This window comes from Phyllostomus discolor, chromosome 10 (assembly GCF_004126475.2).
Source record: "Phyllostomus discolor isolate MPI-MPIP mPhyDis1 chromosome 10, mPhyDis1.pri.v3, whole genome shotgun sequence".
NCBI lineage: Eukaryota > Metazoa > Chordata > Mammalia > Chiroptera > Phyllostomidae > Phyllostomus > Phyllostomus discolor.
The window spans coordinates 16646121-16671693 of record NC_040912.2 but is presented as its reverse complement, the minus strand read 5'-3'; the positions used below and the strand labels follow the sequence as shown (position 1 = coordinate 16671693).

Genomic DNA, 25573 nt, shown 5'->3' with positions numbered 1-25573 from the left:
AAAAATGTGTTCTTTTAAGCTTAAAAATCCACTGACCTTTTTTTTAATGAGCTTCTGACTGAACTAGAACTTTCTAGATTTAAAATTTGTGTACTTTTGTTCAATGTGATTTCCTGTTTTTGAAAGGGGAAAGAGATTAAGAAGGCTCCAAACGCTGCTTACATCTTGGACTGTTGTTTAAATATTGATTTTAAGTGAGTTAAGTATAAGCTGGTTAAAAACATATGGATTAAATTACCCTTACAATATGAATGGTTTGAAAAATTAACAAGAGGGAATACTTGGCAAATTGTGATTATTTTTTGTACAAGCACCAATATATGAAAAGTAGTTGTTGCCATTAAAAAATACTTCAGATACAGCTAGATGTACCCTTCCTTGTTCTCTTTAACTTCCCAGCTTCATGCAAACTGTCATAAATCTATTTTAAGAGTATATATATTGTTAGGAACGAGGAATAAGGATTTATCTGGTAGAACTCATACTTGGGGGATTATTTTTCTATTACTTTAAAATTATATTTTAAGAATTACTCTGGGCAAAATGTTTCTTATGGAAACCCATGTGGTAATATTTTTAAACCTTCTTCATAAATTGGTTTCATATCATATTTAAATGCAGGCCACAAAAATTTGATTTGCTTATACCACAGCAATTATAGATTATATAAAAATAAAAGCATATTTGTTATGGTTATTTTCTGAGTCCATTTGGGCTGCTATAACAACAACAACAAAAAACCCCATAAACTGGGTGTCTTATAAACAACAGACATTTATTTCTCACAGTTCTGGAAGTTGGGTAGTTCAAGAACAAGGCACTGGCAGATTCAGGCTCTGGTGAGGGCCTACTTTCTGTTTCACAGATGACACATTCTAGCTGTAACCTCACTTGTGGATGGGGGAGGGAGCTTCTTCCACTGGTCCTCTTGTGTAAGGGAACCAATCCATTCATGAAGTCTCCTCCTTAATGACTTAATCATCTCCCCAGTGCCTACCTCCTAATACCATCACCTTGGGGGTTAGGGTTTCAACATATAAATTTGGGGAGAGGGGACACATTCAGATCATAGCACTTGCTCATGTTAGTGATAATATCTTTAAGCACAAGACTATCTTTTATATCTTGTATATAAATTTAATATCTGGGTCACAGAACTTAGGCTATAACCAAAACTAATGAGATTAGCTCTTTAATAAGTCCACATATTTGCTAAAATTCAGAAATGTCAGACAAGATGGTTTAGCGAAATTTCCCTTAAGAAAACAATTAGCATTGGAGGAGAAAGGGGAGTAAAAACTACAGCGTAATTTGAACGTGAATCACGTGATACTAATTAGGCTCAGTATGCCCTTTGGCTAATGTGACCAGGCACCAAGGGACAGGTGGCAACCAGTGCAGGTAAAGTTCGACATCACCCCTTGGAGAGGTATCTAGTATGAAGTTGTCAAACGAGATTATTACTTTTTCCTAGAAGAGCATCTGTAGAAAGAAAAAATATCAAGTATAGTATCTAACTATATAACGTTAGATACAGCAATTTCCAAGTTGTCAGATTTCTCATACTTACTAAATTTTATTCTCCTTCTACTCATCCCAAGCTTTTTCACTACTACAAAGAATGACACAGTTGGCTCTATGTAAGCTTTATTTATCAAAGTAAAACAGATTTAAAAAAAATATACATCTATATGACGAAAAAGTTCAGCAGATGGTAGTAACTTGAGAAATCTATAATCTGCACCTTGTGTAAGCTGAGGGGAGTAAACATCATGATCATTGATATCAGTTTTGGGCACCTACCCTGAAACTGCACTAAATGGTTCACGTACTAATGTTACCTTCTTCATTTTGCCGGCAATCATGGAAAGCAGATACCATTCATGTGTTAGAGAGGATGGGCCCGAGGTAGAATTTTTATTAGAAAGTGACAACCTGGGATTTGAGTACAGGGTTTTCTGGTTTTAAACAGAGTTCATACTATATCGTGTTATATATCAAATGTGTGTGTGTGTGTGTGTGTGTGTGTGTGCGTGCGCACATACTTGCCTTTCAACACTTTTTAATGAATTTTGCCGCAGAATTTGATTATCTCAAATGAGTCTGTTTCTGAATACTAAATTATCTCTCCATCACTTTGATCCCCACGTGAACCTAAAGGGGTGCTGAACACTCTGTAGTATGTTGACTTCAGCACTTTTCATTTTTCTGAGATATATGTTGTCATGGAGCTTCTATCTATGAAAACTCCTTAATGCATTAATGTTGATCTTATTTTTTAAAGAAGTTTAATGTCTCTAGTAAAACCATAACCCTTCCCAACAACAAAACAGATTTTTATGAGAGTCATATGGTTTCCCATGTAAGAAGTGTTTGCGTATGTGTGGGATCGAGCTACTCAATTTCACTCTTTCCTTATTTCATCACCCATTCACAGGAACATCCCTCACTAGGCCAACTCTCGGAGAAGTTAATAGACAACAACATTAATGTCATCTTTGCAGTTCAAGGAAAACAGTTTCATTGGTACAAGGTATGTGCATTCCCAAAATGCAAAAATTAAAATGTTTGCCTTGGTAGTTGAAATGAAAATACTTCTTAAAATCCCAAGTAAGAATTCTAGAGTTATTGTACTTCGTATGTTCGAAGCTGAATGCTATATTAGCTAACATATACTGTGCAGTGTCTCGAGTGAGCATTTATGTATAAATTCTATCCATAGGACCTAGAGCCAAGTGTGGGCACTAAAACTCAGTGTAGTACTGTGAAAATAATGGAAAGGACTTGAATGTACCTCACAAAGCGATCACCGCGATAAGACTATTACCTATCTGGCACTGTACATACTTACTACAATGTTACCTACTATATTCCTTGTGCTGCTTTTGTTGCTTTTGCCTCTTTGACCACTATTTTAGTATTTCTTGATGGTGTTATTGGCTCTATCAGTTTCTCCCTGCTCTGTTTTAAAAGGAGAATTTCACTGCCTGGTAAACCATAAAACCAGGCAGGCTTATTATTAGTTGAGCTGTGTGCACAGTAAGAATCAACAGGTTCTGAGCACCTGACAAGCTCTGCTCTGGTCCTGCGTGGATTCTTATAGTCGCCTACTTTAGCCGCCCAGAGACATTTTTATCAGGCGCCTTCATCTGAGTTGTAACAGCTTCTTAACATATCTCCCAAATCCATCATCCCCCTGGCTGCAAGGCAGGATGATCTGTTGAAATCTTAAGTGTGGGCAGAGTGCTCCCTCAAGTCAAATGTTCCCAGAGTCCCCTCTGACGTAGAGGATCAAGTCTTTAATGTGGCCTAAGGGACCACCTGGTCCCTGCTTGCTTCTCTGGACTCATCCCCTACTGCCCTCTGCCTCACACTTGTCCCTCCAGCCCTGCTCCTGATCCTGTGCACACCACTCACCAAACCCTTTCTCTCCTTCGTGCCAATGTTTATGGCCAAGTACCCACCATGCCTGGAAGCCCTTCTCCCTCCTCCCTCATTACCTGGCTAACTCTTACACATCCTACAAGGCATAGCTCATGTGTCACCTCCAGGAAACAGTCCCTGACAACCTTCCCCAGCCATCAAATGCTTGCTGGGTACCCCTCTCGTTAGAGTCTACACATTCTTTCTATTACTTCGCTATACATTGTTTTTTTGAAATTGTCATTTATGTACCAGTGGGATCCATAAAAATGGAAAATAAGTGGTCTAGTGATTTAGCATCTCCAAAGTGGTCCGAATAGGTGCCTAACAAAGGTTTTAAAAAATCAGTAAGAGATACATTTTCCCTATTACCTGAGATACCAAGCGGTTAGTATCTAAGTGTCAGCTGGCACACAGCAGGAACTTAACGATGCTTGTGAATGATAAAAATGAGTGCATAAGTGGATTTCGAGACCTCATCATCTGATTTCATGTCAGTTACACATCCTTTACAACTACCCAGACTGGTTTCTTCTCTATTTTCCTTTCATCTAACATAAACCTTTAAGCCTCCACTAATGCTTTTTCTCACTAGGAATACCTGGAGTCTTCTCCATCATTATTCAATAATCAAGAACATCCCTCAAGAACAGTTGCTCCATGAAGCTTCCACTTGTGACTGATTTTTTTCTCCAGTCTGAGCCAACATGTGATCAAGTTTGTTCCACAGAACAGTCATTCTACAGTTTATATTTGCTGTTACATAAGAAAACAGTTTTGTAATTAAAGAAATGTTGAGAAGTGCTGCACTAAATAATGCTACATTGTTTCTAAATTCCAGGACTTCTCTGAACCTTTAATTTGCAAGTGTACATTTTGAGTCACTAAGTGGAAGAAACCATGCATAGAACTTGGCAAACTTATCTTCCCTTAGAATCCTTTCATATTTAAAACCTATGGAGACTATGTTCCATGGAAGATACTCTGGGAAATGCCGGTCTGTGCTTTGACTAGGTTTGGGGGGGCAGCATGTCATTTGTGCAATGCACACACTCTCTTGCACATACACATACACACTACCATTTCAGGTGTACCTGTTTTAGCTGCCCTACTTGGTTGCATACATTTCTCTTTTCTCTAATCTTTTCTGATTCATGTCACCTTCCACTGATAACTACAAGAATTTTTACTGTTTGTTGATTGCTGAACCATAGCATACGATTGTCATTAAATGTTATTGGTATGTCTTTTTAGGACCTTTTACCCCTCTTGCCTGGCACCATTGCTGGTGAAATAGAATCAAAGGCTGCAAACCTCAATAATTTGGTAGTAGAAGCCTATCAGGTATGTGCAAATATATTTCACATAATTTTTAGAATAAAAATTCTTTTAACCCCAATTTCTATGGCAAGGTACAAACCAGTGCCCTATTGTCTTGAAAGAGTGGTGGAAAGAACATAACATCCGGGCTGAAGAACCTAATTCAGCCCTCCCACTCACTAACCATGGGGCCTTGGGGAAAGGCCATTTCAGCCCACTGTGCCTCACCGCGTCTCACTGACAGTAAGCCTGGGAGGGGGCTACAGGCAATCTAAATCTCCTTCCACATCAAATATTCCATGAGTCACCAAATCACAGCTATAGAATATACCTTATGGCCAAGAAATTTCACGATTTCCTATGTCACCAAGATAAATAAGAAATCATACTGCTGTTTCAAGCAGCAATCTGTCAGGTAAAATGATCTACCTTGGATGCAGAGGTTACTAAGAGGACTCTGTTGGGGTTTCCTGGATGAATCGCTTGAATATTCAATCAGTTATTTTAGCAGTTTTATAAAACTAAGTTTATTAAAAGAATCATCTTAAGAGATATATTATTTTATTGATAGTTATATGCTGTCCTCAGTCTGTGAAGAGTGGGTGTCAAATGCCACGGTTTAAAGAAACGTCTGATCTTTCAACCTAGGCCGTCCCTGGAAAGAATTCTCTGTTAGGGTGTTGTGACAATAGTGACTGTTACTTTAATTCCACTAAGAGCCAGTTACTTTCCATATGCGACCTCATTTAATCTGCACAACTGACCCATAAGGCAGGCGATAGTATTCCCATTGTGTATTTGTAGAACCCCAAAGAAGCTAAGCACATGAACCAAAGGTGAAACAACTAACAAGCAGAAGAAGCAGGAACAGAACCCAGATCTTCCTTAATGCCAGGACCAGGTGATACCACCTGTTTGGGATTTTATATTTTACATCCTCTCCAAAGATGTGCTTTATTCGACCCTGAATTTATGGGGCATTAATACAGTCTCACTCCCCAGACTTCTCTGATTCCCTCTCCGACACAGTGGAGTCGAACGGGGAAGCAGTAGCGCAAGCGCTGGGAGAAACCTCAGGCTTCTCTTCGCAGTGTCTCCACGCAACATCCGCCTTCAGCTCGGGCACAACGAGGACGGGCCGAAAGCAGTCAGAGGACAGAAAATGAAGGACTTGTTTAAACTTCCTTTTTTTTTGTCTTTTATATATACTTTTGTAAAAGTGTTATTGTTATTCTATTACAGTTGTCCCAATTTTTCCCCCTTTGCCCTCCTCCACCCAGCCCATCCCCACTTCCAGTCACTCCCCACCTGGGGGTCCATGTCCATGGGTCATTCATACATGTTCTTGGACTATTCCCTTTGAGCTAATCTTGTGAGATTTTTTAAAAAAGGAAAACAAATCTTGTGAGGTTCTTTTTTTTTTTCTGGCCAAAAAGTTGTTCTATGTCTGAAAATACGTTGCATCTTTAATTATATTTCTTTCTCACTGTTACAAAGGAACTTGAGGACTGGGGGAGCTTCTTATCAACGAAAACCAACTGCGTGTATAACATTCCCATCCACAGTTTGTTCCCAGGAATAATTGAAATAAGGAAGGAGCCCCCAGTATTAGAAGCCACTCTAGTTTTTGTAGTATGAACCCATTTATTACCCCAAAGACTAGAAATTGACAACTGTGACTGTATACAAGACTGCACCAAGGAAAAGGAAAACAGCTGCATTTGATTTTGTGTTCCTTATTTGCCCAGTAGGTGTGTAATGCCTTAGCTAATTTCAGTCCCAATTAACCTTAAACAATGGAAAAATACTGGTATATCCAACAAAAACTTACTCTGGCTAACTAATCTCCTTAAGTTGGGATTCTGTTATTATTTTATATATGTCTATATTTTTTAAATCCTTCCAAAACTTCACTTTGTCCTTATAGTCGAAAAGAAACAATTCACAATTCATTGATGAAAAACAAAGGAGAAAAATATTTTCATTTTAACTTTTCATTTTTTGCACTTCCTTTTTAAGATTTTAGCACATGGTGAATGCAATTACATTTTACTTTTTAGCATTTACACCAAGACAGCCATTAGAATTAAAATCATATAAAAATAATAACTCTAGTAGCAATAGTAATTTAGCTGAAATTGAGAAAGGAAAAATAAATTACATTGAATGAAAAAGAATAATACATTATAAAAAAATAGATTCTGCCACTGTACCTTTTAGATCTTAAAAGAGAAACTTAAGCTTGTGTCTGGAGCTTAACTTCTAAATTCCAAAACTGAGGAACATTTTAGTTATTTGTCTTCACACCCTTCTTGAAACACATTAGTATAACTAGCTCAAGGTTTTCAAAGAGCAAAATTTTAGAAGGCCAGGCTGAGAACACTCAGAATATTAGGAATTTCCTTCTGATCTGTCAAACCATCACCATATCGACACTATTTGTATACCATTAGAAGTCTCTGTGGGTTTGCCAAAATCATTCAATTAGGTGATTACAATGTATGAGTTCTCTGGGAGATAAAAATGTGGCTGACACAGTCTTACCTAATCCAAATAAAATTTACTAAGTTGAGGAAGCATCTTGTTTTCAAGATTTATTACCATAATTCCATGATAAATTATTAATTAGCACATATCTCTTTACTGATGATACAATTGAAGAAGAAAAATTACTCAGGTAAAAAATTAGACATTGGAAATTTTTCCTTCATACCCTGCCATTCACTCTCTTTCCTTAGGTACACTTGTCATCTTTACCCTTCCTTTGTTTACAAGTATATATTAAGGGCATTTACATGTGGTAGATTCATAGTTTTATGAAATGAAATACATGCAGATCTACAGTACATATTTAATATAGCTAGAATATTCTTTCTTTCTTGATTATTGAATTTAATGGGGTGACATTGGTTAATAAAATTATATCGGTCTTAGGTACACAGTTCTATAACACATCATCTGTGTATTGTATTGTATGTTCACTACCCAAAGTCAAGTCTCCTTCTATCACCATTTATCCCCATTTTACCCTCTCCTACTTTCCTCCAACCCCTTCTCTCTGGCAATCAGCGTACTGTTATCTATGTCCATGATTGTAATGAAAGAAATTGGTGTGTGCCTAAATCATGATAGGCATTACATAGATGGTTTTTGAAAGACTGCATAAATGAGCAAATGGTTTTCTGCTCAGTAAGGGGTTCTATTTCAGTATTAAGAAATGGGACAGATTTTATTGACACAAGCAAGCTTCAGGAACTTGGCAAAATCCCTAGTCCATTCATGGACAATTTATAGGACCATATCTGGCAGGTAATTCTTATGCCTACTGTATAGAAGTGGCCTCCCATAAATTTCCTTTTAATTCTGTATCAATAAGGCATTTTAGCTTTCATTATAGTCTGAAGTATTTGACACTGAAATGTTTCTTTAATAGCTGTAAATGTGAGAAATATGTTTCAGATTTGAAGCTGTCAAGATTTACTCTTTTTGATGATGTGTGATTATTTTTGGAACACAGGCTGAGTGAGGTTTATCTTTGAAGGGATCAAAATTCAAGAAATGCATGGAGATATTCTTTAAAAATAGAGCACTTAAATGCAGACAGTCTAAGCCTTCAGTATTCTCCATGTATTTCACATATAATTGGGTCATTATATGGAAATGCTGTTTCATTCATCTTTTTATAGAGACAGACTCTTTTAGTTAAACCTACAATGATTTAATAAAGCTGACACTGTTGAGTTGCTTACATTTGATACTGCTAAGTATAAAATTTAAAAATGATGTTTCTGCAGAAACTTATTTCAGAAGTCAAAGTGCAAGTGGAAAACCAGGTGAAAGGCATCTATGTAAACATTACTGCCATCTGTCCAGATGGGACCCGGAGGCCAGGCGCAGAAGGATGTGGCAATGTGACAAGCAACGATGAAGTATGTGGGTGCGCGTGGTTCCCATTTCAAGTAAACTAAGTTGTTTGCCATGTTTTCTCACAGAAAATCAAACCATTCTGAGAAACTTTACTTACTCCTGACTCCAAGGATCTTATTTACACTTCAAAGTAACTTTTATTGTTTCTGCAAAATTCCTACTTGTTTTAACTTCACTGATGTTTCTCTCAAACTCTCAAGTTAAAATAAATAAATATTATATTATATACTTATTCAATGATAATGTCTTTAAACTTAGGTGACATGGCCATTATATATTAGGAAATCACATGTCCTGAAATAAGTAGTGTCTATACTTATGATGATGATAATATCTTTTATTTCAAATCTGAAAATTCTCAGAGCAAATGTAAAACTGAAGGTTAATGAGCCACAGAAAGGAATGAAAGCGATGGATCAGTTGATAAAGACTAAAAATTCCAAAATCTTTCACTTTGAGATTTTCCTAATACACTCTTAATAATGTAGGAGGAGGTAGGGAAATATGTTAAAACAATAGAAAGAAGTGTCATCATTTAACTAAAAAAGGATGAAATGTGGAAAAAAGAGGCCCAGATTATAGTAGCTTCAGGAAATGGGACCAGAGGAAAGAGGGATTCTCTTGGGACCAGCACAATAGAGAGTAAACACAAAGATTAAAAAAAAAAACTTTTAAAGGGAAATTCTTTTTGAATAAAGTGATTTTCGGTGAGTCATTTACCTCTTGAGACATCAGTTGCCCCATATTTAAGTGAACAGCGTGGACTAGATTTATAAACCCTTTTGTTTCCATCTCGAAGGCTTATAGGATGTTATTAATCATTTTAATGTCATGATGTAGGAAAAAGAACAAAAGTTATTGAAAAAGATGAAAAGGTCCTAAGATCCTAAGATTGAATAAAATACAATCTTCCTTTCTCTTTGATTTGACTATATTTTTTCTCCTGGTAAATTTAGAATCTGCAGGTGGTATAGATGCTCCCACAAGTTGTGTGTTTGAAGTTAATTATTGCTAGTTTGAATTTTGTAGGCTCCTCCATAATCACTCCTTGGATTTTGTTCAAAAAACATTATATACCAATTTACAAAATACATATTTGAGTTCCATTAAATATAGAGGAAATTTTATAACAGATACAAGGCACTAGGTTACTTTCTGAGAAAGGGTTACCTTCTTAGAAGTAGTTCTTTCTTTTAAAATCCGTTTTGACAGAATATACTTCCTTACATCTTACTTTTTTTCTCTTTTTGCCTACATCCTTTTATTCCCCTCATGTTACACAACTAATATAAACAGTTTGACTTTCAGTGAGAGTTATATGACCTCTTAATTATATGAACGTACATTTTCGTACGTAACGTTCTACTATTAATGTGGCAGTGACCACGTTATTGTACACATCTGTTAATCCTTAACATTCTTAAAGATGAAAAATATTTCAAATACAACACCAACTATATTGATTTTAATGTTATGAGACTGATTCTAATCTCTAATGCATATATAATATATAAAGCTAAATTTAAAACTTTCATAGTATTACATGTATATATATACAAAGATAAATATATTTATGATAGACTTTTGCTTGTGATATATCTATCCATATATATATATTTCTGTCTTCATTCCAAACTAAAAGTCTAGCACAAATTATTTTAAATTGTAATGGATTTCAGTCTAACATGGAAAAAACATATGTTATTTACCAAAGTACCTAAAGACCATAAGGTGGGTTAGCAAATATAAATAGACACATTAAACCAATCAAGTGCAAAATAAAAATAGAGAAAAAGAACAAATTTGGCAGTAGGAAGAAATTCTGTAGTTTTGTGAGAAAACCAACCCCTGCCAGCCCACACTCATAGTTCGGGGCTTAGCTCTCCACTGAGATAATAATGCACAACCTGTGTTGAGATCTGAAGTTCTGAGAGTGAGAGTCCTAGATATTTTTTTCCTTGAGTAATTTGAATACCCTATCTCAGGGGTTCAAAGCAGTAGAAGGTTTTTAGTTTATTTGACCTAGACTTAGTATCAAATAGTCAGTAACCGCCCATGGTAAGGGCCAAATCCAGAAAATGACCTAGGCTCTCTCAAGCTTGTTAAAAAATCAATAGAGGACATGTATTAATCATTGAAAGTTGAACAGACATTTCAAATACTCTTTAACCCCCATATATTTAGTAGTATAACATAAGTGAGTAGTAGTCATTGCATCCTTTAACTTTCTAGTTCATTAATTAGGAAATAAATTCAAAAGGGATTAAAATCTACAAATGGAAGATTACATATATAATTTATAAATACTAATTTCTGTAAGATGGAATGTTGATTCAAAATATCATTAACAAATGTAATATTGGTAATAAAAATAATCAAGACATATATGTTTTCTTCCTCCCTGTCCTAAATTTAGGTTCTTTTCAATGTAACAGTTACAATGAAAAAATGTGATGTCACAGGAGGAAAAAGCTATGCGATCATCAAACCTATTGGTTTCAATGAAACCACTAAAATTCACATCCACAGAAACTGCAGCTGTCAGTGTGATGACAGCCGAGGACCTAAAAGGAAGTGTGTAGATGAAACTTTTCTCGATTCCAAGTGTTTCCAGTGTGAAGAGAATAAATGTCACTTTGATGAAGATCAGTTTCCTTCAGAGAGCTGCAAGCCACACGAGGAGCAGCCTGTTTGCAGCGGTCGAGGAGTGTGCATTTGTGGGAAATGCCTGTGTCACAGAAGTAAGCTTGGGAAAGTGTATGGAAAATACTGTGAAAAGGATGACTTTTCTTGTCCATATCACCATGGAAAGCTGTGTGCTGGTGAGTATAAATATATAAATGTATGCATGAGTTTTTACTAGTCACTATCAAACTAGCATACATGTTAAAGTACTTTTAAATCACATCTTTTATAATTATTAACCCTGAACCTGAATTTCATATTCAGAGTTTCAAGGTCTGTGCAATTGGGGCATAGCAACAGATTTATATCACATGATTCTGATGTTTCTATTTTAAGCACTTAAAAAATAAAAACCAAAAATTAACTGTCATCCTCAAGTATGCCTTGACTTTGTGAAGATATATACCAGAAAAGGAAATTACTGATGATGTCTGACAGGATTTCTATAATCAGGATATTCTTCTAGAAGGATCTGATTCATTCTTATAAGTGGTCACTCCCTCCAGCTTGCTCAGAGGACAGTGAGCTGTAAAAATACACTTACCATTCACTGGCAAATTCTTAGTGCATTATATAGATGATATTAAATATTTGTAGTCATTTAAATCTCTCCAGTTTATTTTGGGAACAATACCAGACATAAAATTGTCAAAAGATAGCATTCTTCAAGAAAAACTGGTTTCATTAGTAATCTAAGAGATTAGTCCCAGAGGCCACACACAGACCAAATCTTAAAGCAAAAACATCTGAAGTACTTTTTGGCTAATTCAGTTTACTGCCACCTAGAGGTTAGAATCCAGAAAATCTGCAGCATTTAAAAATTAATACAAATCATTGTTTTTAAGTGAATTAATTTTTCTGTGCCAAGGTGCTAATCACTTATTGTTAAAATACCTTTTTAGTCTTTGCATTTTGTTATGTAAATATCAATTAAATTATTGACAAGTATTTTATTGTCATAAGCATATGGAAAGTAAAAAATGATATAAAATATATTACTATTCTTGTGTAAGCTAAAAATTTGCCCTATATTACACAAATATGTAATGACAAATTGCCTTTTTATTCTATTATATACACAAAATATTTTATATTTTAAACATTTATTCAGCTCAACCTGCTATCATGGGTAGAATAGATTATAGATGACTTTAGAACAAACCAGTAATTATCTGCTAATCTTTCAGAGCTAATCCTATGTGGGACAGAGAAAAGAAAAAGTTCTGAGATCATTTCCCACAACTGTCAATGTCTTGAAAATTCCAGTCTCTGTTTATAGCAAACATCAAAAATCAATGTCGTGGCACTCTTCTATATAACTGTGATACTACTGATACAGGCAGTTGAGAACCTGCTTTGAATTATTTGTGTATAAATTATAAGCGCAAACTGTAGGCTGACAAGCATTTTCTTCACTAGCCTCCTTGGAGAATAAAAACACATGTTCGCAGGTCGACTGCCTAGAGTTAGCCGAGCAGCCTGCTCACAGGGAACGGGGCCTGGCAGGCGTTTGTCTGGCCTGGACCTCATTAGCTTCACACTTAGCACACAGCTGATCCAACAGTAAGCTCTGTGGAACAGGAGCCTTGTGAGGGGCTCTGCAACAAAGGGAGGGGGAAGGAGGCAAGGGAAGGGAGGGAGGGAGGGAGGGAGGGCAGGTGGGGGGAGAAGTTTGTGGCTAAGTAAGTTTGAGAAGCACTATATAACCCTGTAAAATGTACCCGTCTAGTTCTCATTATCATGTTAAATTTCGGACACCTGTGCAGTCTCACATTCACTACATACAACCAGTGCTTTTCCTCAACTTACTTGTCTGCACCCAACACCAACACACACACACATCTACCGCCTTGCTTGCTCTTGCTACCTGTAATAATAGTGCACAGCTCACTTTTGACAGGCCCTGCCAACCTGCTCGACACATAATGCCCTGAAAATGTAAAAGATTGGTCTGACTTCCTGGAGATCAGATCTTTAAACATGGCACTCACCAAACTGAAGCACTAGAAGGGTTTGCCTCATGGACCTTCAAATTGATCCCAGGCCCTTGGCAATAATGAGAGACAGACAGAATAAATTATGGAAGCTATTAATAAGATAACCCTGTTTTTAAGTCAGGCAATTAGCATTACTTCAGTCTTTGTAACTCTATATTCATGTTTTTCATTTAAAACTGAATGTACAGTGACCTTCAAGTAGTCAGACAGGCACTGCAGCCGGGCCGACCTCACGCTTGTCAGCACGACACCATAGCATCAGGAGATTATCTACAGTAGAACAGCTTTGAAAATAGACATTCCTACGTCTTGGCTTGTTTATGTCAGACAAACAGAAAGTGACGCTATTTCCATTCACTGGACTGTCTGTGTGTTTCCATGGAGATGGGAGGGGAATTCACATTTGGAAATGCTTCCCAGTGTCAGCGGCCCCAATAACTTAGGTCCTGGAGTATCTCTGTCACAGGGCATGGAGAGTGCGAAGTGGGCAGATGCCAGTGCTTCAGTGGCTGGGAAGGAGACCGGTGCCAGTGCCCTTCAGCATCAGCCCAGCACTGCATCAACCCAAAGGGCCAAGTGTGCAGTGGCAGAGGCACATGTGTATGCGGCAGGTGTGAGTGCACCGACCCCAGGAGCATCGGCCGCTTCTGTGAACACTGCCCCACGTGTCCCACAGCCTGCAATGAAAACTGGTATGTGTTCTCTGACTCCAGACACGCATAAAGCAGTCCCTTCGTAACAGCTTTGTTGCTCCTTTTTTATTCTGCCTTCCACAGTCTTAGATGTGCTGGATGTTCTCATCCAACTAAATTGTTACCATCGTGCTAAAAAAGAACTGAATGGGGAGTTGGGGAATTTTCAGGCTTAGATTCTAATCTTTGACCACTAGATAGCTGTGGAAGCATTAGAACTTATCCAGGCATTCACTGCCTTTGCTTTTGTAAATTAGTTTTTTTTTAAAGAATAATATTCAGTATTCATAAAGGTTCACTGGGTTTTTGCCAGCTTTATTGATATATATAATTGGCACATAACCTCATGCAAGTTTAAGGTTTCCAATATGACGATTTAGGGGCTGCCTGTCCTGCTTACTCTTACTTAGCTGTTGGACCAGGGCAAGTTGTTGAAATTCTCTGAGAATTTTCTGGTAATATTCTCTGTTAATATTTCTGATATCAAAAGCAGAGGATAATAATGATACCTTGCTATATATAGTTCTATATAGTTCTGTGAGATAATTAGATTAGATGTTCCATGTTAAAAAATAATTTGTACTTAGTACACAGTTATCTAATAGAAAAATGTTAGCTATTATCATTGTTTTATTTTTATTAAAGATAAAGAATGATGGTGGTTATGAAGCACTATAGAAATGAATGGTGGGTAAATGAAAGGCGCTATGTTAAGTGAAGCAGCATCAGGGTTTCGTGCCAATGGTTAATGTCCCAGTGACAGTGTGAGTCCTGCTCTAACACGACCACTACTCTAAACATCACTGTGCCTTCCAATTTGTTCTATTCAAATTTTTATGACCTTCACTTCTTTGGATTGGTAGCGCGAGTAAAATTTTTTAAAGTATGCATAGCCAATTCTGTAACTCTCTTAGAAACACAGTGCTTAAACATAATGATAGTGTTGAACTGTGTAGTCAATTGCTAAACTTTTCTGACGGTGTCTAAATATTCATCTTCTAAAGCATCTATGCTATTTGTATGTGTGTGGTGAGAGTATTATCTATTTCCTGTAGATTTTCCCCTCAGATAGAAAAGTCATTTTTTTAGTTTTATTTTTCAATTATAATTTACATTCAATATTATTTTGTGTTAGTTCCAGGTGTATAACATAGTGACTAGACAATCGTATACTTTACAAAGTGCTTCCCTGGATATTTCCAACGTTCACATGGCACCATACACAGTTATTACAATATTATTGACTATATTCCCTGTGCTGTACTTTACTTCCCTGTGACTATTTTGTAACAACCAATCTGTACTTCTTAATCCCTTCACTTTTTTCACCCAGTCCCCCAATTCCCCTCCCTTCTGGCAACCATCAGTCTGTTCTCTGTATCTATGAGTCTGTTTCTGTTTTGTGTGTTTGTTTTTTTTGTTCTTTAGATTCCACATATAAGTGAAATCATATGGTATTTGTCTTTATCTGACTGATTTATTTAATTTAGCATAATACTCTACCCTCTAAGTCAGAAATCAGTTGCATTTTTATATACCAATAACGAACTACCAGAAAGGGAAACTAAGAAAACAATCCCACTTACAATCACATCAAAAAAATTGAAGTACCTAGGAATAAATTTAACCAAGGAGGTATAAAAGACCTGTACTCAGAAAATTATGACACTCAAGAAAGAAAAAAGCAGAAGAAGATACAAATATACGCTGCTCATGGATAGGAATTAACATTATTAAAATGTCCATACTACCCAAAGCAATCAACAGATTCAAGGCAATTCCTATCAAAATGCCAAAGTTCACTTTTCACAGAACCAAAAAAAAATAGTCCAAAAATTTTTAGGAAACCCCCAAAACTACAAATAGCCATAGCAATCTTGAGACAAAGTTGGAGGTATCATGCTACCTGCCATCAAACTATACTACAAGGCTATGGTAATCAGAACAAGATGGTACTGGTATAGGAACAGACACATAGAACAATGGAACAGACTAGAGAGCCCAGAAATAAACCCATGCCTATATGGTCAATTAATATATGACAGAGGAGGCAAGAGCACATAATGAGATAAAGAAAGTCTACATTCAATAAATGTTGGTGGGAAAATTGGACACATACATGCAAAAAATGAAACTAGACTACCTTCTCACACCATATACAAAAATAAACATAAAATGGATTAAAGGCTCAAATGTAGGACTTGCAACCATAAAATCGTAGATGAAAACATAAGCAGAAAAATCATTATTTTGATTTTATACATTATGAAACTATTTTAAATGCTTAGAAAGTGACTCTGCCATGGTATCAAATTCAGCCAGGATTACAAATAAGTGTCATAGCTTTCTTTCCCAGTTCCACAAGGCTGCTATACTAAAGCGATACTCTATCTAATTTTATTTCTTATAGAAAACACTACAGGCTATAACCTTGGTAAAGACTGTATGTTTTCCCTTCTGTTTCTCCTTACAGGAATTGCGTGCAATGCCTTCACCCCCACAACCTGTCTCAAGCAATACTTGATCGGTGTAAATCCTCATGTGCTTTCATGGAACATTATATGGACCAAACATCAGGTACACCAAAGCTTAATGACCAAAGCACTGAGAACATATCTCTACAGAACATATATGTAGAGAATCATGTTCCCCCATAAGGGTCCTAGCGAACCATCCTAAAGAATGGACTAACTGCTTCAGTGTTTTCAATCTCCCGGAGATGGGACTCTATAAAACCAGCTGAGTATGTTTGCCATCGTTGGCTGAATTGTTAGATCTCGGATCTCAACAACCCAGCTCAGTTTCCATGCTGTGCACCTCCATGAAGTACAGCAAACATATTTTCTAGAGAGACCTCAGTGAGCCAAGGAGTTTCCTACATGGAGTCCATTTCACCATTAGAAACAGTATCTATGGCACCATAATCACCCTTCATAACTCAAACTGGCTTCAGTTATAAACTTCTTGGTGTCAAACATTTTCATATTTCGGGTGAAGCCAGAAAATTCTAAGTAGCGATGATGTGTTTTTGCCAGATGCGTAACTTCAAAAAGGGCCATTCCTTCATGGTACTTTTGATTCTGACATCAATAAATTTTTGGGTGAATGATAATGAAAGTGGCATAATGGGAAGGGTATGGAACTTTCAGTCTGAAGACCTTGGCCTAGGACATGCCCCTTGACACTATCAGCCTCTTACAATATTTCCCTGAGCCTCAGTTTCTTCATCTGTAAAATGGAGATGGTAACACCAACCTCAGAGTTGTGTACGATTAAATGAGCCAGTCAACATGAAAGAATTATGTAAATTTAAACACTGACACACAAATGAGGGAAGCGTGACAGCAGTGTTCAAAGACCATTTCATTATGAGAACCCAGAAGCCAGCACTCCGCTTTGCTCAAGTGTCAGGTGTTAAGATACACATGAGTCTGAAATTACGTCTTCACTGAAAACGTTCAACTGTAAAAACAATTCCAACGTTAGGGAGAGTGCACAAAAAAATAAACTTTCTCCATAAAGTGTTGTTTGCCTCTTCCCTAGGATCCATATTGATGTTAGCCCCTAGTGAACTGGCCTCTGCAAAAGGCCATGTGCTGCCAGCTGCGGCTGTAGCAATCACTCCAGAAAGCCAAGTGCCTTTTCTAATAAATAGAGCCCTTATTGTCAACATGTCATCTATTATGTTAAGTAAATAAACCTACTATGACCTAAGTGTGGTTACAAAGAGTGTTGCATTAAAGCTCCTTAGGAAAAGCCCTTGCTTGACCTGAACTAAGAAGACAGTCATGGCCAGGGGCACTCAGGTGTGGGCCCTGAAAACGTCCTCCATCCTAACCTATTAGAAATGTTAGTAAAATGTTATCGGTAGCTAGGGGACTCCCCTCCTCTTCACAACTATTGTGCAAGGAGAGGGAAAGGGCATTTGTTAGCCACCTCTATTATCTAGCCACTCAATCACACTTAAAGGGTGTTCTTTGCTCTTTCTGGCTAAGCTTCTGTTAGGCGAGGAGCCAGTAAGTGGGATCAAGCTACATGCCCCCTATAAAGATCGTAGCTGATTGAGTAGTTCTGAGTCAGCCAAGGGAAATGACAGCCTGTCAGAATTAAAGGCATGCATGTTACAAACTTTAAGGTTGCAGTGAAAGTCTCCGAGGGCATCACCTTTGAATAGAGCCTCAGGGATTCTCTGTGTGTGAGAGACCTATAACAAAGGAAAACTTGCATTTTGTGTTTGGTGCTTCTATTCCAATTAGTGGTCCGCCAGCCTATCATTAGCCTTTCTTTCAAGGAATCTTATTATTAACCAAAAGAAAACTGGGCTCTGTCTTCCCACTTGGAGATGAGCCCTTGCCCTTATTACTGAGTTCTTGGCATGCTTAGAAGCATGCTTGATCATCCCTGATAATGCAGACACAAATCACTCACGATTGGGTGATTGATTTTCTAAATCTTGGCAGGTCCCCTCCTCAAAGGCCCTCTCAGGGAGAGACCTTCAGACATTTAGGTGAAGTCCCCAAAGTCTGGAGAACAGGCAAAAAACAGATGCCTCTTTAGGCCAGGAGGTAATTTTTTTGAGTCTGGGACAGCTGGTAAGTTCTGTGGAATACTTGCATATTGTGCAACCTTGTTCTTCTTAGATTTGGATAATACCCCTGGCAGCCACAGAGTCTGTAGACTTTCCAACTGGAGTTTGCCAAAAGTCTAGTGCTAAAGCAGAGACCGAGTATGCCCCTCCTCTCAGTGCAGCATAACCTTTTCCAGCCAGTAAATGAGTTCTGAAAACTGCAAGTAGAATACTTAGATACAAAAAAAAAAAAAGATTTGGTTAACAGACAAGTAAAAAATAAATAAATAAATAAAAATTGAGGAAAGAGATTTGTATATTGCCCTGAATTGGACACTCCTATTTCCTGGAGAAGCTATGTGTAATACTCGTGAAAAGTTGCACTGCAATCTCATAGGAAATATTTATTCTTCTGTTAGAGTGGTACTGATTTTAGCCTCAGCAGATGTTTACTTTATCGTCCATTACTGTGTGCAACAAATGAAGAGCAAGCACAACAAGAGAAACATAAACTAATGAGGAGAGCTGTTAAGTCATTTTTTTAAATCCTATCTTCCACTAGTGCTCAAGGGTATACACCATGAGAATTGTCCCTCTCTCTGTAATGGATATGGTTATATTTGGTTAAGGGCTTTGGACATATTCCAGTTAATACTACTATGGAATGAAGCTGCAAAAAAAATGCTCTTATTAAATACCTTCATTGTGATTATTCTACAAAGAGGAATTTTGTGTTGAAATATTTTAATAATAAATGTGTAATAAAAAATCAAGAGTTACTCTTTGAATCAATAGTAATGGCAGTCCTCTATTTTTGAAATGTAGATTTACAAATGTCTCTGGTCCTTTTAATTGAGATGCTTACTTGTTGGGATCCTTTGATTTGCTCATTCCAGTTTTTTAACCCATTTATTTGTCTGCTTTTATTACAGAATGCTTCTCTAGCCCAAGCTACTTGAGGATATTTTTCATCATTTTCATAGTTACATTCTTGATTGGGTTGCTGAAAGTCCTTATCATTAGACAGGTGATACTGCAATGGAACAGTAACAAAATAAAGTCCTCGGCAGATTACAGGGTGTCAGCCTCAAAAAAGGTCAGTGAATTCTAAAAAAGAATTACTACCAGTACGTGATTGCCTACTTCCAATATGTATGATAATTAATGATAATATTTCTTCTCCATCAAGGACAAGTTGATTCTGCAAAGTGTTTGCACAAGAGCAGTAACCTACCGACGTGAGAAACCTGAAGAAATAAAAATGGACATCAGCAAATTAAATGCTCATGAAACTTTCAGGTGCAACTTCTAAAAAACATAAAGTACTTTATGGGAAACTGGATTTTTAATAATTGCTCCTAAAAAGTATAGTTGTAGAAGTCACAGGAGGAGACAAATTGTTCTAGATCGTGCTAGTTGCTGGTTTTCACTCGAATGAAGACTGACAAGCATCCTCATCGTCATGTGACTCACATCGCTGCTGACTTGTTCCGAGAAACATGTGTCTTACTACTGTTTGAGACTAGTGTCATTGTAGCACTTTACTGTAATATATAACTTATTTAGATCAGCATAGAATGTAGATCATCTGAAGAGCACTGATTACACTTTACAGGTACCTGCCATTCCTACGCTTCCCAGAGAGACACAATGCTTTCGAGAGTTTTGGCATCGTGTCGCTGCAAGGGTACAGTAATCCCTGCACAGAACATGCAAATGAAAAAAAAAATAATAAGGCAATTATACTAATGTTGCCAAACACTTCAACATTTGGCAGTGAACAGACAAGAATAGCTAGATGAATAAATGGTTAGTGTTTCACTCCTTCGGGAGCTGAACAGGTGAAACCTTCATCTTGAGGGATATTGCTTTTGAAACTGTGTCGTTTTATGCATGTGTGTTTGTTTTCTTTTCTTTTTTTTCTTTTTTTTTTTTTTACAAAATGGATACTAATTCCAACATTCTCTCCTCTTTGCTTTTATAGTTTGGTTTTCTTTCTTACAGGATAAGTTTATATATGTCACAGATGACTGGATTAAATAAGTGCTAAATTACTACTGCCATAAAAACTTAATAGTACAATGTCACTTTATTAGAATACTGGTTTTAAAAGCTGAATGTTTAATAAGGGACACTGTAAAGTAACATCAAAACAGCTTCATTGTTTGCAGATGTGGAGTTTTATTTCTTACCTGGTCAACTGGATGGACTGTTTCACCGTTTAATGTGTCTCATCATCAGGTTAAAATGCACAAGATATTTAGAAACTCTGCCTCAAGCAAAGTGCCACACACTTTTGACTGAGCTTTCTCAGATATTTACTCCAAGTAGATGTCAGCATTTTCAGATTAAATGCTATATATTAAGCTATATTATTTTTGCCTTTTGATGAAGCCTATGGACCTTCTTTCCCTGTATCACCTCAACTTCACTGCCAGAATTCTAAAAGTATGCAATTGGAGGAAGACAGACAACATCTTAGAAATAAGATCATTCATCCTTTTAGTTAGTCAGGCAATCAAGGCTCAGAAGGTTTAAATGATTTCTCAAAAACCATCCCCACGATTACGTGGCAGCATTCAAAGGAAACTTCTCTTATTGCCAGGCTAGTGTTTGTTGCACAATATCATGCTACCTCGTGAGTCTTTAAAATATCTAATTGGCAAGTGTCTTTAAATGTGATTTACTGAAGTCTTAAGTATATGGGCATAAGAAAATGTCAAAGCAAAGCAGAAAAGAGTCATTCAAACTGGACGGGTCATGACTGGCTTCCAATCTTTCCTGCTAATCAGCTTCTAAGCACTAACTACAGGGAAATCCGTTCCCGCCTTAGTCTGTGCAGAGCTCAACCTGAGAGTGGGACACAGAGATCGTGAGCTTTCATCCGCCGCAGTGGAAACTTCTTCACAATTACCGCAGCCCACAGGCCCAGCCCACCCGTCCTGTGTATAGTCCTGAGCTTTGCCTCTGACAACCATGTCTTCTTATAATTATTAACATTTCAGCACTTGAATTAATCAAAGTGCATTTCAATGAAGACTAACTCCCCACCCCATATTCTACCCTGAAGAGCATTTTAAAACATATAATAAGTTGTTCTGGAGCCAACAAACACAGCAGCTCCATTAGCTGTCCCCTCCAGCCAAGCAATTATGACTCTAAGTTAAACTGTATTTCCTTCCCCAAATGAGAGACTGGGGACACTGACATAATTCAGTACTGTGACTCACTTGTGTAAGACACCCTTGACCACTAAGGATAACGTAAAAATCGTATTTTGCAATCTGCCTCACACACAGCATCCTTTTAAAAAGGAAAATAAATGGATACCTGACAACCCCGAAAGGAAAAAGTGGGGAACATCCATTAATTAAAATGCTGACAACTTAAAAATGAACATTATGATGTTCATAAAACAATTTTCATGTGGAATGAAGTATCTATCCAAAAGAGCAAAATAAAATGAAACCCTGAAATGTCTGGGGTTTATATTTTTCACACTCTCGCTGGTTTGCACTAATTTGTAATGACCCGAGGCTGTCATCACAGGAAAGGACAAACCTCCTGATGGGCAGTTCAGCGCTGGATGATGACTGAAGTTATGCTTGCTATGTGCTTTCCTGTTTTACTTAAGGATCTAATTCTTAAAGATTTTAGAGCTTCTATTGTACTTGAATAATCTGTATGTTCCTATGTAGTGGGTTGTGAGAAGAGAATTAATATTTGACTAGTTAGAATTAATTAAGAGGTAAGGGAAAACAGGGTATTATTAGATTAAATAGTATCTGTAAATAGAGGCTATTTTCAATGTGTCCACAGGAGCCTTTTGAGATTCACTGATATTAAACACAAGTCATGAATTTTAAATGGTTAACAACGTTAATAACTTGAACACTTTTGGTACGACAGCACTTCTGCACCCATAAGTATGCAATGACTTAGAAATGTGCCATCCATACACTACAATATAATTGTATGCCTTTTATTTCTCTGAGGCACCTTTACACTGCAGTGCACATGGACTTATAAGCATTTGCTATCTTTTACAAAATTTGTTAATATTTATGATTTCATATTCTCTGCAAGTCTCAGAAATTCACTAAAAACCTGATCATATCTTAAATGTTCAATGTAGCTTAGGTTAATAAAGATTTTAAAAACTTGAATTAAAAAATAGATTTTTTCTATAGATTTTCAAACATCAAAATTAAAATTCGTGTATGCATCAGATGCAATACTTCACTAAGGAATAAATTCCAAATATTTCCTAATATATACTCAATCTCCATTGGACATATTCTTATGTATGACAACAGGCATCCATGAGACACCAAAACATTTTTATGAGGAACTATGAATTTTTTTCTCCGTAGAATATACTCCTCCGGGTACCTGATATAGCAAATTAGACTCAGTGGCTTTTACTTCCATTCCTTACTCCTGTTTTTTTCTACTCAGTTTTCCTAAGGGATTACACTAAAACTTGAAACTCAATAAGCCTAATTGTGGAAAAATAAGAAATGTAATGGTATAATAAAGTTCTTCATTTCCAAACATCTCTTAATGATTTTAAAACTCATTTGAATCTATACACCTGAACAAAGACAGATCCATTAAAATTTTTAAATTTTCACAATTGTTAGAGATCCAGTTTTAAAGGATTCAAGACATTATTTTAATAACAGTTTCAAGTGAAATACATACAGCTACTTGGGAGTTCAAGCATGTGCATATTGTATTGCTTTATTTGCTCTTAACATTTATTTTATGATGGTCCTTATCAATATTGACCTTAAAAAATCCATTTCATAAAATGCAAATTGAAATGTATTTCTTTTCAAAGAAATGTAGAACTAGCTTTCAGATCATTTCCCTTTTCTTTAATAATTCCTCTATGGAAAATATACTATGGGTAACTGATTACATGTTCATGTTTCATTGATTCTGAGAAATCTACCTTTTCAATATAACATCTCTGAAATTGTGCTGTATCTTGCAATTGTTGGTGTGTTAGATACAGTGTTGGAAGTTGTGCTGAAGTAAATATTACACTAATTAATTTTTAACTAAATGTTCATGGACATAGGGACATTCCTGTCTTACAAATATTTGAGAAGTCATTTATGATAACATATGAGCCAGTTTTCAGTACAACTGAATCACATATGATTCAACTTGGAGCCTGATTATGAGCTCGCGCCCTACAGACCTTATGTTATGAAAGCTTTTGGCCTCCTGTTTATGCTAGTGGATATGATTTCTGCAAACCCTACCTTAACTGACAAGAGTGAGTTTTGTTGACAATTTTTTATTCTTTCTATTCCTTTGTAAAGAATACTTTTGTATCATGATCTTGCTGTTAAACAGAATTGAGTGGAAGAATACTACATGGAAACATCATAATTAGATTTTGCAGCATCTTGCACGTGTTACTTCAGTGACAGGAGAAAATATGATACAACCACCAATGCTGTTGGAAAAAGTACTTTCTCTTTGAGCCCTTCTACTTCTTTATTCTTCCTTAACGTGTCTGTTCTTTGATTGATTTTTCTTCTTTGGCTTTGCTAAATTTACCTTCAAGTCCATGTAATAAGTGTCATAAAACTGCATATTTAAGTTATTTTAATTATATGAAGCAATTGTTCAGCTATCTGGGCAGCTGTTAATGAAATACCTGAGAGTAACAACACTACTCTTTTATCTACCTGAAATTCCCTCCTGCATAAAACTTATCTTTGTAAGCTAACTCTATTAATCACGTTTCTAACCTCTATAACCTACTTCAGTTAAAGTATTTAACCCAACAGTTAAAAAAATAAAAAACTGCAGTCACCAAGGAAGGAAAATGTGATTTATAGAAAGAACTTTTACTAACTTTACACTGTACACAGATAAATGTGATTTTGACAAGAATTCCACACAGTGACAAGTATGGTACATAAATTTTATTAAGAATATTGAATATAAAGTATTTTAATTCTAAATTATAATAAAGTATAAATGTGCACATATTAATATAGCAATTCATTTTGTGTCTATTTAACATAACTTTAAAATAATTTTACATTTACCAGCTACTTCATTTTTAAACCTCTGAAAAAATGTTTAGAAATGTTTTTAAATTATCAGTAATATAACCTTATTTGTTTCATTTAACAAGTTTTGCCTTTGTAAAAATTGTTTAACATAGTGTGTATTTTTAAGTTAAAATATTTGAATATAAGATAGCTCTAAGAAACAAATTCTCATTAAACAAGTGTCTTGTTATTTCTGGGTTTGAATTATACATAGAATTAAACCTCCTTAAAGGATACAGAAGACTGGGGGATATGACGATTTCATATAATATACTACAAAACTGTTCAAATAATTCTGACTGACTACTAACTGCTGTATTATGTATTTATTAAAGAGCTGATGCTGTAGTTGTGAGATGTCTATTTTTCTAATGGAGCTTATAATAGTTATGACAAGGCATTTAATTAATGCATCATTCTGTTTAAAAGTAGGTGTTAATCACTATAAAATTTTGTTTTAAAATAAAAATGCAAAAATCTGTGACTTCTCCTTGATTTACCATTGTGTTTTCCATGATCCTCAGAGCTGCCAGATGACAGCACGTTGCCACACGAAGAAAAGTAATGACATCCATATGTTGTCATTGGTAGAGGACATTACATAATTCCAAAACTATTATTTCTAGAAAGTTGTAGGGCCAATGACAAGGTGTGGGGCCATCCTAATCACTCTATTTGCCTTTTGATTGCTGCCCAATGAAGGAAGCAGAATGAATATCCTAATCACAAAAAAATCTAAAAAGTAGCTGAAAGGTAAATCAGGCTTTTTATATCAGCCAGAGACTTCTATCAGCACCTTGATAAAAATATACCGTGTTCGTAAACTTCATTCACACATCCTCTAGAAACATATTTAAACTATAGAAATTTATGGAATACCCCTAT

The 25573-nt window shown here is 36.3% G+C and overlaps 1 protein-coding gene across 3 annotated transcripts in view; it reads left to right on the top strand.

The window, feature by feature from the left end:
- The window catches only part of ITGB8 (integrin subunit beta 8), a 79263-nt gene extending 54080 nt beyond the window's left edge, over positions 1-25183 (top strand). For 2 of the 3 annotated variants that reach the window (XM_036010529.1, XM_036010528.1), the window contains 8 exons: positions 2438-2533; positions 4678-4767; positions 8538-8672; positions 11087-11492; positions 13819-14044; positions 16518-16621; positions 19544-19707; positions 19801-25183. In XM_036010529.1, coding sequence (XP_035866422.1) covers positions 2438-2533; positions 4678-4767; positions 8538-8672; positions 11087-11492; positions 13819-14044; positions 16518-16621; positions 19544-19707; positions 19801-19923 — 1344 coding nt within the window. In that variant the 3' untranslated portion in view covers positions 19924-25183. The remainder of the gene's footprint in view (positions 1-2437; positions 2534-4677; positions 4768-8537; positions 8673-11086; positions 11493-13818; positions 14045-16517; positions 16622-19543; positions 19708-19800) is intronic. The other variant, XM_028525424.2, reaches the window with a different exon arrangement.
- The last annotated feature ends 390 nt before the right edge of the window (positions 25184-25573 follow it).